This window comes from Antennarius striatus, chromosome 11, assembly GCF_040054535.1.
Source record: "Antennarius striatus isolate MH-2024 chromosome 11, ASM4005453v1, whole genome shotgun sequence".
NCBI classification, from domain to species: domain Eukaryota; kingdom Metazoa; phylum Chordata; class Actinopteri; order Lophiiformes; family Antennariidae; genus Antennarius; species Antennarius striatus.
Window position 1 is genome coordinate 21577501 of NC_090786.1, and position 20000 is coordinate 21597500.

Here is a 20000-nt window from a genome sequence, read left to right on the forward strand (position 1 = left end):
AATCAGCTTTACAACGACTGGTCGTCATTAAAAACCACTGTATGACAGGACTGTTGTGTAGTGGGGGGGGGGTCACTGCTGGGGCAGGTCGGGAAACTAAACTTTCTAATGTAACACCAAACTGACGTCAGGCTGTGAGGCCCCAACAGCCAATCAGATTCAATCTGATCCGCTTCCATATCTGATTTTTAGGGCTGACTGTTTAGGAAGTTTTGTTACCATGGCGATATCAGAGGTGGAGAAAACACACACACACACACACACACACACACACACACACACCAGACATGGTCAGCTTCTCCTTCCGTGTCTTACCGCTGCGTAACACGCCGCTCTTCCTTCTGGCTCCTCCCTCTCGCCTTGTGGCTATGACGTCACTGACCGTCGTATCCAATCAGAGTGTTCGGAGCTGTTCAGACTGAGACGCGTCTGTCCATATCTGATATGAAACCACCTCCAGAATGTGGTTTCAATCCGTCCCGTAAAAACCAGGTTAGGACTGTTCAGCCTACAGAAGAGACATCAGATATCAATCTGGTTGGGATGAGAGTCAGAGTCAGTGAAGTTGTTGGTCCTCAGGACGCCCCCCCCCAGGACGCCCCTCCCTTTAGACCACCATGAAGCTGGACCCAGCAGGACGCCCCCCCCCCCAGCCCTTTGAAGCTTTGCTCTTTTCTGCTCTCACTTTGCCTTTTTTCTGTCTGATCCATCCTGACACCCCCCCCCCCCATGGTTCCAGAGCTATTAATGCTAATTAGAGGGGGGGACTCCTTTAAGGAGCTTTCTGCAGGTCTGTTTGTACACCTGTTTGTGGGGGGGGCTGTGCGTGTGTGAACCCCTGGGGGTGTCAGTCGTAGTGAGTCAGGTCTCAGTGTGTTCGAGGAGGAAGACAAACCCGACTGCAGGAACCTCCGTCATCAGAACTCTGGACCAAAGTTACTGTTGAGCTTTAGAACCATGTGACTCAATCACATGATGCAGCGCCTCATCCGCGTGTTGAGTTTACAACATATCAATGACACTTCATGAACACTGCGCCAACATTGTGGAGGTCTGTCAACAGAACCGCCCAGAATCTAAAACTTTACAGGTTCTTCAAGAAAAACATGAGTTTAAAAGCCAGTGTCTGCTGTCCAGCTTCAGTCTGTCCTTCAGATCCATCCCCCCCTCAACAGGTAGCTGTGTCCCAGGTGAATGGGGGTGTGAGGCCAGTGCACACACACACACACACACCTACTCGACTCGAACCCGGACTCACCTCGCTGTGTGGCGACAGCGCTACACACTGCACCACCGTCACGTAGTTTTCAATCAAGTGCCGTGAATTCATTTCAAAGTCCACGAATCCAGCTGAGGAGGGGTGGCTGGACCAAAGGACAATCTTAATGTTCATGTATGTAAAGGCAGGTTTTCTCATCAGAAGAAAATAAGACTTGAAAGCACTCAGAGTGTCTTAACTCCATCAATAAAATCTAAACAATCGGAAAACTAAATCATGTAGCAAGACAACAGAGATCTGTTATCAGTTTGCTTCATCAGAGTCAGAGTCAGCTTTGTTGTCAAATGTACCGTATATACAGGACTATATACAGGACACACAGCACAGATGAGACTGCAGTCCTCTCTGACCCACGGTAAACAGGCAGTACAACAGGCAGTACAACACAGGCAGTACAACAGGCAGTACAACACAGGCAGTACAACACAAAGTATTGAACGAAGCACAAAGAGATGGTAAATATCTCTATACTCTCTAATCCCATGAGAGGAAAGTCACTTATCTTCATGCCGTCCTCCCAGTATTGATCACTGTGTAGAGACCTGAAACTGGATCTCTACATTCAGAGCAGTGAAGTGATGTCACCATGATGATGATCTGACTTGATTCAGACCTTTCTCGTGTTTTAAACCAGTTCGTTTTTTGACCCTGCCAACCTGGTCTTTACATTTGGAATCATGTGTTTATCATCAATAGTTTGAGTTATGAACAGGAATGTGAGATTCCATCCATCTCCAGCGTGTTCTGGAGGGTTCTGGAGGGTTTCTGTCTGTTAAAGTGCTTTAGAATGTCTGCTGATGTGATTAAGCGCTTTATAAATAAAGGTTGATTGACTGATTGATTGATCTTGGTGATTCAGAATTTGGTTTTGTCCAGCTTTGATGCCTTACCTTTCACAGTTGGATCAAAACCATTTGAGCCTGAATCTGCCTCATCTCAGCTGCTCATTGGAGGTGGTGCCAGTGGTGTACTGTACTGTATATCAGTAATATTGCCCCTCTTAAACTGTATTTTAATGTCCAAGGTTCAGATTTCGATTCAATTGTGGATTATGAATGTTAAATATTGATGGAAAGTCAGAAGTTATCCATGCCAGGGAATTGTTCTTTGTTTTAATTGATTTTTGTTTATATAATGGCAGAGATGTTGAAATGGGAATATCTCAGAATGTTCAGAAGAACTGCTCTGTTCAGAATTATGTCAAAACCTTTTGACAACTTCTCAAGACCCTGTTCAGACAAACCTTCATACACTCATACATCGACGAATCCAAAGCACGTGGTGATTGGTTACAGTTCAATTTAAGCTTACAGACTTAGTGATCATCACGTATGCATGTGTATACATTCATGAAAGATCACATCATAAAACCAGAGTGAGACAGACAGGATAAGGCTTGTAGTCCTTCACACTGATGAACACCTACAAAAACATTGGATTAGTGAATTATAACTTTATTATATATATTTTTTTATTTTATTGTATATACTGTTGCAATCCCCAGAGGGTAATGAATACCACACTCTAGTCCACTATAGAGCGGTTTAATGAGCAGAAGGGCTGCAGTGGCAGCTCAACCGCGTCCCAGAGCAGAAACTGGCTTGTTCCATTCAGTCATTTATTATTCACGTCACTTTAAACTAAAGAAATGATCACAATCACACGACCGACACCTGTTTCCTTTTTCTGCCCGCTCTGGCTACAGGTGGTGACCCTGAGAAATCAGATGTATTATAATATCATTAGTCACCTCGAGTCAAATCATGATCCTAAACTATATGAACAAAAGTAATCATAGACAATGCAAATGATGTCCACATAATATCAGACCAGATTCAACGAGTGCCGAGCTGGTGTCTCTACACGGTGAGTGTGTTTCAGCCTGAAGCCTGACTACAAACTCACTCACAATTTTTACAATGGGCAAATAAAGACAGCTTTGATTGAGCCATCCATGTGTGATACAATAGATTACTGGTATTGGTCAAGATCAGGGATGATATTTATAACCCTTCTGGATCCCTGTCTGTTCACACAAATCATGTTTGTCTTTTTTTATTGTTTTGCCAATCTTTTCTTTTTATTCTTTCATCAAATTTCATCGGATGTTAATAAAACAAGTCTAGATTACTGTTCATGTTTGTGATGCGAGTCGATGTTCTGTGTCTCCAGCTATCCCTACAGTGAGGACAGCAGTCAGGGGAAGCAGTACATGAACACCAGATGTCCTGCGTGGTGTGACCGGATCCTCCTGTCTGCCTCAGCCAGAGACCTGGTCCTCAAGGTGAGCCTAACGTGTGAGTCCTGACCCGGTTCAGCATCCTGGGAGGATGTTTTACTCTTTACCTTCTTTGTCTGTGGACTATGAAAATATTTAAGGGGCGATAGCAAGTCAGCAGTTAATCAAGCTGTTAATATAGAAATTATATTAAACTTGTAAACCTGAAGATAAATGTCAGATACAGGTCAGAGGTCAGATCCAGCATCAGCTGCTCTGGGATGGCTGTTCTTACTGGTTTCACTGGTCTCATTCAGGTTATGGTGGTACTGGTCACATTCAGATTTCTCCTCCAAATGTCTGGAGGGAGAATTAAGATTGAATCAATCCAGTCTTAATCTAATGTGAATCAGATTATTTAAGAAGCAGTTTGTGGACTGAGGCAAATTCACAACAAAATGATTTTTTTAACATACATTTGTTGTAAAGTCTAGTCTGTCATCTGCAAAAGTGTTCTATAAACTCTCCCGAATCCCTTCCAAAAATAAAACACCAAGAGGACGAGTTAAAGAGGTGTCATTCCATGACGAGACGACTGGGAGGGACTATCATCGTCTCAACACGTCAACACAATTGAGCTCATTGAATTTTTCACTCTCTGCTTGTCAGTTTTACCCAGACTGTGCATTTCCAAGACTGTTAAGGGATCCCACCTGTAGACCTGTTGAAAAACACATTTTTGAAATATACTTGACACTGTAATGACATTTAGACTGCAGTAGAGACTTGCAGATGGTCTAGTAGTGGATGTTACCCTGATATATTGGGTTTACCAGTCATTGGGCCCCTTTAATGGCCACTATGCTGATTTGTTTCATTGACAAACTGATGTAAACTTAATCCCTGTCCTGTGCTCTATCTTAGGAAAAGAGCGTTTGCCACTTTAGGGCAGCAGGGATTCCCAGAATGCACATGTCTTGATATTATGCCGACTGCTCCCTTTATAAATGTCTCACACTTAATTCTATAACTCTGTCGTCTTTAATCCACATTATTCCTCCTGCCCTCTGTCACTCCACAGATGTAAGGATTACCTGTGTGTGAACATTAATGTGAAGCTATGGGTCCACCCTAACAGTGTATATACTGTGTGTGTCACACTTCACCCAGCAAGCCTTCGTAAATCCGTCTCCATTCCCCGGAGAGTCAGAACCTGCAGACCCCCCCTCAGCCTCACAGAGTAAACTCCAGCTAATCTGCCCCCTCCATTCTCTCCTCTCATTCTGTTTGCTGGATTACACAGAGATCCACCATGAAGCTCTGCCAAGACTTTATCTCATCCCTGTCCCATAAGGCGACAGCGTCCGATTTAAAAAGAATCTGACAGAAATACATTCAGTTTTTACCATTTCAGGTTTAACATCTGAGGCATTGGGGTTTTTTTCTTGCTTAAAATTAATCTTTTACTGTGCTTCTATTAAGAATGACATTAAAGTGTTATATATCAGACTATACAGTAGATCTTGGTACTTTTGCTTGATTATATAAACTAAAAAACAAAACAATGAATCAGTTCAACAATCAGGTTCTTGATCTGAGTTAAACTGTCATGATCGCATCCCAACATGCAGTAGCTATGAACATGACAAACATGCTTTGCAATGCTGAAGAAAAAATGTTCCTGATCCCAGAGTTTGATTCTGATCTGTGTTAAATTAGATTTGAATTATTGTCAGCACAAGTGTTTTACAATGAAAGAACGTTTGGCAGTTTTTGAGTTAGAGGAACGAATGTCCACAAACCCTGAGCTCCTTCACCATGTGGTTCCTGTAGTGCTCCTGTGTTCACCTCCTCACTGACACCATCCTGACCGGGTTCATCCAGCATGGACTGGATGGTTGTGACGACTCGTGATGGTCGTGATGGTTGAGATGGTCGTGATGGTTGTGATGGTTGTGATGGTCTAGATGGTCGTGGTGGTCGTGATGGTTGTGATGGTCGTGATGGTTGTGATGGTTTTGCTCTGTGTCGGTTGTTTCTCTCTTCTTTTACCCCTGTTGGGCATTTTCAAGGTTTTCCTCTCCTGATATGTAGGTCTAAGGCTAGAGGGAGTTACTATGGATGGATGGATGGATGGATGGATGGATGGATGGATGGATGGATAAACCAACCTAGCAGCCAAATGTCAAACATAACCTCCGTGGTGGGGGTAATAAATGTCCTAAATGGTGTTTTCTGCCCAACTTTTACCAACTGTTGGTAATTCTGCTGTCTTTCAGGAATATAGATGTTGAAGTTGGAGCCTTCAGCATCTATATTCTATACATAGGGGGTTAGTGTAATAATAGTAATAATAAGGTTAGTGTTTCTTATGAATTTTAGTGTTTTTTGTCCACTAAAATGAAACAAATTCCTGTCCTGTCTCCTTTAGTCACCACAACCCTGTATCACCAGAACACCACAGTAGTGAAAACTAGTCTTTTGTTTAAAGGACACTTATTATGTCACAATTATGTAGGAGATGTTTCACAGCCTGGTTGCTGTTTGCCCCCCCGCCCTCCCTCCGGCTGCGACTAATTGCTGGTAATGCAGGCCGGGGGGGGCAGTGATTGTGTTCTCAGATTGGCTGATGATTGACTGAACACCCTCTCTGGCTGCAGATTGTGGGGACACAGGCTGGTAAACAGGCGTGTGCGTGGCGTCATCCATCATGCCACGCTCCGTTAACTCGCCATCATGTTATTTTCTGCTTGCCGAGCCCTAACACGCCAAAGGTTGCCCGCTGGCTGTGCGTCGCGGCACCAGCTCCGGGGGTGTCGGTAATGAATGTCTAGTGGAGCGAGCGCCGCCCCCCGCCTGTAATTTGTTTATCTGTCTAAAGATTACGCAGCCTGAAATACACTTTATGCTGCCTTTGTGGACTCACAAGTGTGTGTTTGATGAATGTATGTGGAGCGCTGGGGGGGCGGTGTCTGCCAGACAAATAGAGAGGTAGTAGTGCATGGCCTGCTAGGGGAAGGTAGAGACGTGGGGGCACTCAGTGTGTTACCACCGCCCCCCAGGAGTGGACTCAAGTTCATTTGGATTTTACTTTATGGTTCATTTACAAGTTCTGTCTCTTTCTTCTTAAGCAGCAGCGCAGTGTGTGTGTGTGTGTGTGTGTGTGTGTGGGTGTGTGGGTGTGTGTGTGTGTGTGTGTGTGTGTGGACGGCTGTTTAAAAAGTCTTTAGTTCAACCAGACGGGTGTGATTTATTCTCCAGTTGGCGGTTTCATGTGTGGGGGGGTGAGATCTCTCTGTGTTCACAGAATGATATTAAACGTGATTCCCTCACAGAGCACATGTGGGCTTCCTCTTCCTCTTCCTCTTCCTCTTCACTGCGTCACTGTAGTTCATTCATTCATTCCAACAGAAACTGTTTCAGACCTACAGAGCACCTTCGACTAACCAACGCTGTGTTTCTCAAAGACAAACCTGACCCATCAAACACACTAGAACCTGTCGTCATTCAGAGAGATGTGCTCATATGTTACTACAAACATACTGGGTCTCAGGAGGATTTATATTTCATGCTGTAATGAACTTTTGGGATGGTTTCTCCATGCTGAGGTGAGTACGTTCCATAACGGGTGGAACCATCAGTCCATTAAAGACGTAACCAGTGGGTTCTGAAGAAAGACTTAAGTCGCTTCAGGTTACTTTGACGTAATGACACAAGATACACGCTGTACATAAAGTACATGTAGTTTATGTATAAAATGGGGGGGCAGTGGCTCAGCAGTAGAACAATCGTCTTTGAAGAAATGATCACCCAGCCATCGGGGGTTCGAGTCCCGCTTCCGCCAGAACATCGGAGCGTGAGCTAACAGTGGGAGGTGTCGTCTCACCTCCCAGCCACTGCCGAGACGCCCTTGAGCAAGGCACTGTCCCCCCTACAAGATACTCATTGGGGCGCGACCCTCGTGCGTGACCCGTCACTCCACCTCCCCTGTACCTCTGTATGTCCTCTCTGTCTACTAGTTACATGCCTACAGGCCCCCAGTGTGTAATTAACATGTACATGTGTGAGTGTGAAGTGTAAAAAGAATGTACCCAAGAGGGATTAATAAAGAACAGATTATTACACTGGCACTTGTTGCTATGGTGATGGACAGGCTGACAGACGAGGTCAGACAGGAATCTCCATGGACTATGATGTTTGCAGATGACATTGTGATCTGCAGTGAGAGCAGGGAACAGGTGGAGGAGAAGCTAGAGAGGTGGAGGTTATTACACTGGCCGCGGTACACTGGCGTCGTGCCCGGAGTGTCCCCCGCCTCACGCCCTGAGACTGCCAGGATAGGCACTGGCTACCCCGCGACCTGCGTTAGCGGATTAAGCGGGTTGGAAAATGACTGATCACATGATGACAGATTATTATTATTAGTATTATTATTATTATTATTAATAAAATGTTAAACTCTAATTCTTTGATTTCACTGTTTTACAAGAAGGAACACACTTTATTGTCCCTTTAGAGAAATGATCTTGTCACTCTTACTATTCTGTATATATTTATTTTTGAACAGGCATATATACATATGTATGTGTGTGTCCCTGAAAAACACACACACACACATTGGGAGGCAGAAGCAATGGACAGCTACTTGGTTGTGCGACAAGTGAGCAGCTTCTGGGGTGGGTGCCTTGCTCAAGGGCACCTCTGCAGCGCTAAGGGGGGTGGTGAGACTGCCAGCTCACACTCCAGTGTTTTGAAGCTGATACAGAGGAATAAAGCTGATGAGCCATACAATGAAGTTATGGGAGAGAGTAGTGGAAGCTAGACTAAGGGCAGAAGTGAACATTTGTGAGCAGCAGTATGGTTTCATGCCAAAAAAGAGTACTACAGATGCAGTATTTGCTTTGAGGATGTTGATAGAGAAGTAGAGAGAAGGCCAGAGGGAGCTGCATTGTGTTTTTGTAGATCTGGAGAAAGCTGATGACAGGGTGTCCAGAGAGGAACTGTGGTGTTGTATGAGGAAGTCTGGAGTGGCAGAGAAGTATGTTAGAGCGGTGCAGGACATGTATGAGGACTGTAAGACAGTGGTGAGGTGTGTGTAGGTGTGACAGAGGAGTTCAAGGTGGAGGTGGGACTGCATCAGGGATCAGCTCTGAGCTCCTTCTTGTTGCTATGGTGATGGACAGGCTGACAGACCAGGTTAGACATGAATCTCCATGGACTATGATGTTTGCAGATGACATTGTGATCTGCAGTGAGAGCAGGGAACAGGTGGAGGAGAAGCTAGAGAGGTGGAGGTTTGTCCTGGAAAGGAGAGGAATGAAGGTTAGCCGCAGTAAGACAGAGTACATGTGTGTGAATGAGAGGGACCCAAGTGGAAGAGTGAGGTTAGAGGGAGAAGAGATCAAGAAGGTGGAGGATTTGAAGTACTTAGGGTCAACAGTCCAGAGCAATGGAGAGTGTGGAAAAGAGGTGAAGAAGCGTGTCCAGGCAGGATGGAACGGGTGGAGGAAAGTGTCAGGTGTGATGTGTGATAGAAGAGTTTCAGCTAAAATGAAAGGAAAGGTGTACAAAACTGTGGTGAGACCAGCGATGTTGTTTGGTCTAGAGACAGTGTCACTGAGGAAAAGACAGGAGACAGAGCTGGAGGTAGCAGAGATGAAGATGCTGAGGTTCTCTCTGGGAGTGACCAGGAAGGATAGGATCAGGAATGAGTCCATCAGAGGGACAGCACATGTTAGAGGTTCTGGAGATAAAGTCAGAGAGGCCAGACTGAGATGGTTTGGACATGTCCAGAGGAGAGATAGTGAATATATTGGTAGAAGGATGCTGAGTTCTGAACTGCCAGGCAGGAGGCCTAGAGGAAGACCAAAGAGGAGGTTTATGGATGTAGTGAAAGAGGACATGAAGGTAGTTGGTGTGAGAGAAGAGGATACAGAAGACAGGGTTAGATGGAGGACACTGATTGGCTGTGGAGACCCCTGAAGGGAAAAGCCCCAAGGAGAAGAAGAGGAGGTCCCAGTCCCCCAGTGGACTGAGCTGCTGCCCACTGGTTTATTTCTGCAGCGCAGGAAGACAGAAGTGGAGCAGAAATGGTCGTAGACGGTGAGCTGAACCCACAGTCTCTGTCCAGAAGGAAACAGAGACTGTGCAGAGGACACCAAACTGTTGTGAAGGATGACTAACACCTCTGTCATGGGGGGTTGAAGCGTCTCCCCTCTGTACTACAGCCCTTCAAGAACACATCCCCCCTCCAGTCATTTTAATACTCATATTCCTCCATTAGGTGGATTTGCAGCCATAGTTGACTCATGTCTGCCTGTAGTATCTGAAACCTAAACTTAATCATGATTCATTTGAAACCCTTGATTTTTTTCACACCCAAACAGAAAAGGGTTTAATGTTGACTTAATTCATTAATATTCATGCGGACGTTGAAAAGCGTTAGTATTGTTGTTTCATCAACATTAGACTGGACCGGCTCCTGTCAGACTAAATAAAGACACCAGTTATCTGAATGTGTTCTGTGTGGCCTTCAAAGTGGACCTTTAATCAGAGTCTTCCTGTTTCTCCTGTTTTAATCACCTTTGACCCCTGAAGCAGACGTCTCTCTGGTAGCTGAAACTAAACTCAAGGAAGCGTTTAATCTAGTGTCACTGGTCAGTGTAACAGAGGATTGTATTCTACCTTTAGTCCCTCCCCAATAGATCATCTTGTTGATGGTGCTGCTGGCTCACTGTGAACCACACTGGACTCTATTGTTCACCACACAATAGAGGTTTGCACCAGGGTCCAGTCAGTCCCATTGAGCCTCAGTGGTAATGACTTCACAAGCTGCTTTAATATCACCATTACAAACACAAGAGACACCATCGACCACTTCCTGCCCTCAAACAGCAACGACTCATCTTCAGACACAGGAACCTCAAAGAAAGTCACTGAACCTAATCTGGACTGATTTTCCCCGTATTTATCACAGTGTCCTGTGGAACCACTTCCCATGATGCACCGTTCCTCTCTTATGCCCCTCTCCATCTAAATAGACTCCAAACTCAACCAAGTCAACCCCAAAGAGCTACTGAAAGAGACCAGGAAGAAACCTGTAGGCCTGTTCACCAGACCTGTTCACCATTTATTAGAACCTCAACAGAGTCTCTGTACGGATGGATGGATGAATGATGGATGAATGATGGATGGATGTATGGATTTTATCTCCTTCCGGTAGTGTTACTGCGTGTGGGTGTATAATCACGCTGACTGGCCACACGTCCATGTGCTGTGTTGATGGTCCAGGATGAGTCAGTCCCTGCTGACTGTGTTTGGTGTCTGGACTGCAGCAGTCTAATGTAATCATGAGGTGTTTGATGCAGTTGGAATCATATTTTAATCGTCCAAACGTTCTTGTTCTGCAGCCCGACGGTGAGGAGAAGTCTGTCGTGTATGACAACATGGGGCCCAACGTCTGCATGGGGGACCACAAGGTAAAGACGGGGGTCTGCTCTCATCTACACTGAGGGTTTGACTGTCAACACATTCCCATCTAACAGAAACTATTATCTTTATGGTCTTATGTTAATGGAATGCAGTTAGGCTATAGCAGCAGCCTACAGTGGAGCTCATCTGGATAGTTTGATGTAACTCTGGTACAAACTCCCCCATGATCAGCTAATGTCCCATAATCCAAGGTTTTCAGGTTTTTTTCCCTCCTGAAACAAAGTTGGGACTTCAAATAGAATAATTTTCCAGTCTAGTGAAATAATTACATGTATTCACATGAACTCGTTCTTTACTCTCACTAAATGAACTGTTAGTTAATGAGTCGACCCAGAGCTGAACAAGTGTTTATAACACGTTATTACAGCTAGAGAACACGCTGGTACTCCCCCACCCAGGACGTGTGGATCCAATAAACACAAAAGAACAAACTGATCAGCTATCCAGTCTGACTTTAACCAATTAATTTATTAACTCATTTATTTATTGATTAACTAAATGAAACATATCTAATGTGAATCCATGACATAAATTGTATATCTGCCATCCTAAGTACAGCATCACACGTGACAACAGGATAAGATAATTTTTGATAAGATTCTAAATTGAACAGGTTCCTTATAAACCTTCATGTAAACGTCAAACAACCTGCCCACATATTAATATTTATTAAAGTTACCAGATCAATTCTTGGAGCAAAATTCTGCTTGTAAAATGTATCAGGATGAGAAGGATGAAGACAAGTGACGCTGACCTGGAGGAAGGATTCCTCCTCTCACCAGTGTTGATAAAACTGTTAGAATCCTGGTGATTGTAGTCCAGACATGACATCACTCAGAGCCACAAAATCCCCTCACAGATTAGAACTTGTTCCCTAAACATGTTAAGATTCTAAAGTCATAGGTTTGAAAGATTATCAAGAACAAAACAAACTGAAAACAAATTCCAGCATGAAGTCTGTGGTAATAGAAGAGTGTCTTAACGTAGTGACGCACTGGTGAGTCCACACTGGACTGGAGATGGTCTTCATTCACTTCTTCATTTTGTGTTGTATTTTATTGTGGGATTATGTTCAGAGTTCAGAAATACAAATTATTGTTCAGATTATTTAACCTGACGAGATGAACGTTTGGAGAAAGAATTTCCAAAATGTAACTTCTAGAGAACGAGTGTATTCAGTCTTTCAACATTTTTTTTACTTCCAAAATGTGTGTGTGTGTGTGTGTGTGTGTGTGTGTGTGTGTGTGTGTGTGTGTGTGTGTGTGTGTGTGTGTGTGTGTGTGTGTGTGTGTGTGTGTGTGTGTGTGTGTGTGTGTGTGTGTGTGTGTGTGTGTGTGTGTGTGTGTCTGTGCTGACCTGAGCACACCACAGCAGTCTGTGTGTCTCCACACACACACACACACACACACACACACACACACACATACACACACACACACACACACACACACACACACACACACACACACACACACACACACACCGCTGAAGTCTCTGTGCCCCGTTAGCACACAGGTCCCAGAATGCACGGCGCTGGTCTGTGAGTTTAACCCGTGTGTCTGGGGGGGGGTTGGTCCTCCCCTGGTCGTCTTAACATGACCTGTGTCTGTCTCCCCCAGCCCGTCTTCCTGTCCTTCAGAATAGCAGCGGGGGCAGGTAAACCCAACGCACAGAAGCACAAGTGTTGTGTGCTGCAGTGAACTCTGGGTAATTATTCACTTTTCTTTATTCGTATGTTGCTTTGATTCACACGACAGCAGTTTGACCACATTAGAGTCTTATTACATTTACATTAGAGTCTTATTACATTTACATTAGAGTCTTATTACATTTACATTAGAGTCTTATTACATTTACATTACAGTTTTATTACATTTACATTAGAGTCTTATTACATTTACATTAGAGTCTTATTACATTTACATTAGAGTTTGATAACATTTACATTAGAGTCTTATTACATTTACATTAGAGTCTTATTAAATTTACATTAGAGTTTTATTACATTTACATTAGAGTCTTATTACATTTACATTACAGTTTTATTACATTTACATTAGAGTCTTATTACATTTACATTAGAGTTTTATTACATTTACATTACAGTTTTATTCAACATGAACCATAAAGAGATGTTTATTACAACATTACAATATTTTTTATTTCCATCCGGTTTTTTTTGGTATTCAGGAAAAGAACTTTTCCTTTTTGTTTCTGCAGGAACGTGTCGGCAAAGGAGAGAGAAAATAATCCATGAAGCACCTCTATCAGAACACCAGACACACACACACACACACACACACACACACACACACACACACACACACTGCTCTGCTGTTCGGACACGTCGTCCATACCAAACATCTATTCCAGAAAACAGTTGTTGAAATGTGGACGAGCGTCCCGGGAGGGGAGGGGGGGGGGGGGCTCAGCTTCCAACACACACATTGCTGACCTCACTGTTGCCAGGCAACCCCTGGTCCCCAGAAACAAACTATTGGACGACTCGAGAGCGGACGACTCTCCTCCCTTCAGCCGTTTCTTAACGTCGGATAGAAATCAGTCCTGCTGCGTATTTAGACACCAGACAGCGTTTAGGTGTCCTGTGTGTGTGTGTGTGTGTGTGTGTGTGTGTGTGTGTGTGTGTGTGTGTGTGTGTGTGTGTGTGTAGACACGACTCTATGGTGTGTAAGGTGTTTAAAAAAGATGAGTGCAATGCAAATGTGTGTCCATATCGCTGGTTACTTGTACTTTGGACAGAATAACAGTTGCTGATGGTTTTAGTGCCGTTCTCTTTTCCTTCTTCTTCTCTGCTCTTCGCTGGTGTGTGTTGGCGCACACACACTCTGCCAGGCCTCACACACTTAAGTTTCATTTTATATACTGTTGTTTTTAAAGAGATAATTTATAATTCTTACCAAATGTTTATGCTGAAGTGTGCACAATGAGTGACTGTACTGCTGCAGCCGGCTGACCTTTGACCCCAGAAAACAAAGGGTCAGTGATGAATTGCCTGTCCAATAATGTTTTAAGCAGTGCCATAGACCATGCAAGTATATAAAATAATATTTCATTTATAGCACTCACATTATATCTTACTCTTAACTTATTTCTATAATATTCTGGTTCTGAATGTGATATTTTAAATAGGCTTTTAAAATGTAAAATCCTTAAAATGTAAACTGTTTTTTTTGTTGTTGTTGTTGTTTATTTTATCGTCAGTTTTTTGTGACTACATTAAGGTGCCAAGTATCCACACAGATATGTAAGACTTAGAGAATACTTATGTCATGATGAATTTTAAAAGAGAGAAACTCTAAAGAAGCAGGAGAACTTGCTTTTTATCGGTTTATTCTGTAGCCTTTAGCGTTTAAGACAGTCTGTCTGCTGTCACTGATTTACGACACTACAGGGTTCAGGACGGGAATCATTTTGTGCTGAATTCATGTGGTCTTTGTGGGGTTCTTTTGACTTGGTTCCTGCTGGTCGTTGTGAGCATACTGTAGGAGGAGAAGGGTTCTCCTTCACTCCGTCTTCAAGCAGATAGAGATTTTATTCTGGACAGCCTGGCCTCTACTGTAAAGCAATAAAAATATTAGAGTTCACGTTCTGGTTGTCTTCATTTTGCTCATTTTACTCCAGAAGTTTCAGGTGGAAACTTGAATTCAAACGAGCTGATCAGTGTCTCTAGAATACTGTCGGCCTGCAGAGATGAGAATCCCAGGCCTGACACCGACACCCTCTGAAGGATTAGATGGTTATATTTTATTTATACACCATATTAAAAATTTAAATTTAAAAAATAATTTCCAGGATGAGTTTTAATTGTAATCCGTGTTAATCCAGGTTGGACCAACAGCCTGGAGCGCCCCTCCGTCTGACATGTCGCGGAGCGCTGCGCTCCGGACCCGGAGACGTCGGCGCGGCGCGTTACGCACAGGATGGTCAAGTTTGGTTTAGTCAGACCGTCGGAGGGACGTGGGGTTCTGTCGGAAGCTTCACGTCAAAAATAATGTTGTCTTTGATTTGTTGCTGCCTCGGTAAATTATCTGAAGCCGCTAAACATTAATGCGATTAAATAGTTTTAGAACTCAAACCTCCGTTCATGGGCAGACACAGCTTCATGTGTGGGGAAATGACGTGGGAAACCGTCTGACGTCATCCACGGATCGAGTTTGTCTGATTTTACATCGTGAAGCAAAAAGTCAAGAGATTTCAGTGAATTCTGATTTCATCCAGAGTCGGTCTGATTATTCAATCATTGCGTCACACATGAAGAATGTCAGTGAAAAAACATCCGGATTGTTCGGTTTACTATCAAATATTCATGTTTGGGTGTCTGTAAATGTAAAGAATAATCAGGTTTACCCCCCCCCCCCCACAGCTTTAGAACCAGTTTCTGAAAATCACTTCAACTCCATCAGTGACTCCAGACAGCTTGAAAGTACCGGAGTGGGACCGAACCCTTTACCGGGGAGGCCCCGGGTACTGGCGGCTTTGGGGCCCGGCTCCAGGCCCCTGGCCCCGGGTACTGGCGGCTTTGGGGCCCGGCTCCAGGCCCCTGGCCCCGGGTACTGGCGGCTTTGGGGCCCGGCTCCAGGCCCCTGGCCCCGGGTACTGGCGGCTTTGGGGCCCGGCTCCAGGCCCCTGGCCCCGGGTACTGGCGGCTTTGGGGCCCTTGTCATCTGAGCAGAATCCACCTGCTCCAAGCAGCGTCTGGAATCCCGTCAGTCAGTCGTCGTGTTGATGCGTTCAAGGTGCCTCGTAAAAAAAAGTGACACCCACCGGACACGTCCTCAGGCCCCGCGGGGGGCCGCGGGCCACACATGTATAGCCACAGATCTATACGGGGAGCCACATTTACAAAGTTTTATTTCTCTGATGTCTTCCTTTTACTTTCCTCCTCATTAAACGCGTCACGTGACTCGCGTGGGGTCGAGCGGGTTGTGAAAAGGATTCCGCAGTTTTGATTCCTGGCGGGAGGCTGCAGTACCACCAGCCTGCCGGAGGGGGCGCACTTCCCGCCAGGACTGATCAGACGTTATAACCCCGAAATAAATGAGTGTCTTGAACTAATTATTAATTACCTGCAGCACATTTTCAGGTTCATTTAATTATTTTTTGTTGATTCTCCCAAAGGAAAGAACGGAGGTGATAAAAACAGCTCCGATTTTAGTTTGATGTTAAACCGATAAACAATAAATGATTAAAGATCATCCAAAGCTCTTTAAATCAATCCACTGGATTTTAAGAAAGTTTCTTGAATAAAGGATTGTGATTCTGATTCTGATAATATACTTAATAATAATAAAAAAATATCCAGCGTTTGATAATTATTAATATTGACAATTATGAATATTATTATTATATTATTATTTTTATTATTATTATTATTATTATTATTATTGTTATTATTATTATTATGAACAACACGTAGAATCCTCGGTCTTTATCATAGTTTGTGATCAACAACGCAATTTCAGTTTAGAAATAACGATATAATTATAATCGAATCTTATTTTCCGCGTCTGATCTAATAAAAAACATCTGATTATGGAGTTTAAATGCCAAACATTATCAAAGCACTCATTTGCCAATTGTCAATAATGAAAAAAAATAAAATTCAATTTTGATAGTCATTAATTTATCTTTAATTTATATTGAGTCCATACATTCAAACAGAAGTCACAGTTAAAATGCTCGTTAAATAATTTATTCATAAAACAAAGTGGGTTTCCTTCTCTTCAGTTCCAACAGAAAACAGGTGGAGACTTTTTTGTGTTTTTTTGTTATGAGGAGATGAAGAACTGAAACCACGGTGAGGTTTTAGAGTATTTACAGTATTTGTTTCTGATCCTGAGAGGTGAGAATAAAAGAAAAACGGGTGTGATGACAGAAGAGTAGAAAAGCCCCCAAACGCGTCCGGACTGAAGGATTCAAATCCATAATTTACTCAGTAAAAAATATACATACAATCTGACGTCCATCTCCTCTTCAGGCTGCCCCCCACCCCCACCCCATGTTATTCTCCTTCCTTTTAGGACGTTGTAAACCCTGTTTAAATGCAGCTTTAGAAGCGTCACGTCACAAACACACCTGTCATTTATTATGCGACTGGGATCCGGATTAGGATTGGGAATAAAATCTGTTCAAGGTTTAATAAATAAACCTGAATATCCAAAACGAGTCTGTTCGTTGCGTTCAGGTGGGAAGCATCACCTGTCGGGGGGGTGGGGGGGGCTGACGTGACATCAGCAGAGCGTCCTGACATTCAGAGGTGATAATGTCACGTTAATGAAGCGGTATAACGCGTGGAATGAAGCCGTGTCGCGTTCAGAGTCAACATTAATCCGGATTGTGTGTGTCGGTACAGATTATTTCATTTACATGTGTAATATTAAAATTCCGTCCTTTGCGTAAAGGCGGGACGTGGGGGTCCACGTGTCCTCCCAGCCGGGGTCTTCCTGGCGCGTCTCCGTGGACACCACGTCCGTGGGTTCATCCGGACGCGTCACGGACACGTTTGGGTCAGCGCGTCTGCCCCCCCCCCTCTGTTTGGACACATGTGGTGTGTGTTCGTGATGACAGGTGAGAAGGGGTCAGTCCGTCGGACCCCCGCTGCCCCCCGGGCATCACAAGGTGTCCGAGCCGTTGCTGCAGGGGCTGAGCAGCGCCAGGTTGGCCGCCTTGTGCTTCTTCAACAGTCTCGTGATTTTCTCGTCGTCGGAGTTGGGGTCCAGAGGTTTGTTGTACTCATCGTCCTCCTCGTTGTCCGAACTCTCCTTCATCTTCTCCGTCTCAGAGTCGTGTTTCTTCTTGGCCGTGGCCATCTCCGCGGCGTGGCGCTTCCTCCACTTGGTCCTTCTGTTCTGGAACCAAACCTGTGGAGACACGGACGAGTCCAGGTGTTCAACAGGTCTGAGACCATCATCATCAGCATCATCATCATCATCACCATCACGATCATCATCATCATCATAATCATCATAATCATCATCATCATCATCATCATCATCATCATCATCATCATCATCATCATCATCAATAATCTCAGTCGCTACTTTCAGATGGATGATATCAGCAGGTCGGATGAACTATTCTGCATGAACTAATATATATATATATATATATATATATATATATATATATATATATATATATATATATATATATATATATATATATATATATATATATATATATATATATATATATATAAATAACTATACAGTTATACAAAATTATAGTTTTATAACTACATATAGTTTTCTAGTTATATATATATATATATACAGTGTATATAATAGCTATATAGTTATATATAATTATAGTTTTATAACTACATATAGTTTTCTAGTTATATATATATATATATATATATATATATATATATATATATATAGTTATATATATATATATATATATATATATATATATATATATATATATATATATATATATATATATATATATATAGTTATATATATATATATATATATATATATATATATATATATATATATATATATATATATATAGTTATATATATATAGTTATATACAGTTGTATTTGTGTATTTGTCGTGATGCTTACCTTGACCTGACTCTCCGTCATTCCCAGTGAGTACGCCAGTCGGGCTCTCTCCGGACCCGCCAGGTATTTCGTCTGTTCAAAAGTTTTCTCCAGTGCAAAAATCTGCTGTCCTGAAAAAGTCGGTCTGGAGTGTTTCTTCTTCCCGTCTTTGTCCATCATTGAATTCACTTGAGCTGGAAAAAAACCATAACGCGTGTGATTAGTAGGAAATAGTTTTACAGGTTTAAAATGATCTCCAATACACCCATGTATTATTAATTTATTATTATTATTATTATTATTATTATTATTATTAGTATTATTATTATTATTATTAATTTTTATTATTATTATTATTATTATTTTATTTTACTAGTAATAAAAATAATGTGTTTGTTTGATGCACCATCACATCTGACTTTTCTTTTTACATTTTTTAACTGTCCTCCTGGATCAGATGGAGGGAAATACAGTTGTGACCGTATCCACAGTATGTATGAATGTATATATGTATGTATTAATGTATGTATTTATTTACTAAATACACGTGTTGATCGGTGAGGCCTCTGACACGTCTAAAATAATCCGTTCGTAATCTCTGTATATAATCCACCAAGAGAAACTTGTTGCTGAAATAGGAGATATTTCCCAAACCCCCCCTAACGGTTCAGAGACGGGACCTACACGGACAGGCGACCCGCGGGTCCCTCCAGGGGGACCCCTGCATCACCCCGGGCCAGAAGATGGGCGCCCTCCCGGGCAGCTCGGCCAGCGGCTTGGGGTACCGGGACACCGCCGGGCTGAAGTACATCCCCGCCGCCGCCGCGGCCGCCGTGGAGGCCAGGCCGTTGATGCGGGGGAAGCCGGACAGCAGCTGGCCGGCGGTGGTGATGGGTCTCCCCAGGATGTCGCTGATGCCGTGCGGGGTCCCCAGGGGGATCTGCGAGCTGAGGCCGGACAGCGGGGGCGCCTTGAAGCCCGCCGGGCTCTGCTGCAGCGCGTAGGGGAACAGGGACGTCTTCATCTCGGTCATGTTGTGGAGCGCCGCCAGGGGGGTGCTGCCCAGGACGAACGCGCTCTGCCGGTTAGCCTCCATCGGCCCCACCGCTAACATCTGCGGGCATGAACACCTGACCCACCGGAGAGCTGCTGGAGGGGGGGGCGGAGCGGATCAGCGGCCGGCCGCGGGGCTCATGAGCCGGGCTCCTCCTGTCCGGGACGGGGGGCACAACTTCAGATAACAAAGTTCAGCCGGGGGGGGGGGTCAGTGGGGAGGCGGGGAGCGGCAGTCCCCAGATGTCCGTCCGCGTCTGGAGCTCCTGATCCCGGTCCCGAACAGCCTGGGGGTGTTGGTGTCAGAGTCTCCGGCTCGGCTCTCCATCAATGGACTAAAGTCACCCCGCAGATAAAACTGAAGCCACCTGCAGGAGCTCTGCTCCC

At 43.9% G+C, this 20000-nt stretch overlaps 2 protein-coding genes across 3 annotated transcripts in view; one reads left to right on the forward strand and one right to left on the reverse strand.

Annotated features, from left to right (window-relative positions):
- LOC137603981 (inositol polyphosphate-5-phosphatase A) overlaps positions 1-14587 on the forward strand; it is a 153317-nt gene extending 138730 nt beyond the window's left edge. For both annotated transcript variants that reach the window (XM_068327887.1, XM_068327888.1), the window contains 4 exons: positions 3452-3563; positions 10907-10975; positions 12608-12695; positions 13209-14587. In XM_068327887.1, the coding sequence (XP_068183988.1) occupies positions 3452-3563; positions 10907-10975; positions 12608-12688 (262 nt within the window). In that variant the 3' untranslated portion in view covers positions 12689-12695; positions 13209-14587. The remainder of the gene's footprint in view (positions 1-3451; positions 3564-10906; positions 10976-12607; positions 12696-13208) is intronic.
- Positions 14588-16695: 2108 nt separating this feature from the next.
- On the reverse strand, positions 16696-19763 carry nkx6.2 (NK6 homeobox 2). Its single transcript, XM_068327910.1, has 3 exons — positions 19245-19763; positions 18582-18754; positions 16696-17869 (listed from the first exon to the last, which is right to left on the reverse strand). Exons 1-3 carry the CDS (start codon positions 19672-19674, stop codon positions 17621-17623), a joined length of 852 nt encoding a protein of 283 aa, XP_068184011.1. The 5' UTR covers positions 19675-19763; the 3' UTR covers positions 16696-17620.
- Between the last annotated feature and the right edge of the window lie 237 nt (positions 19764-20000).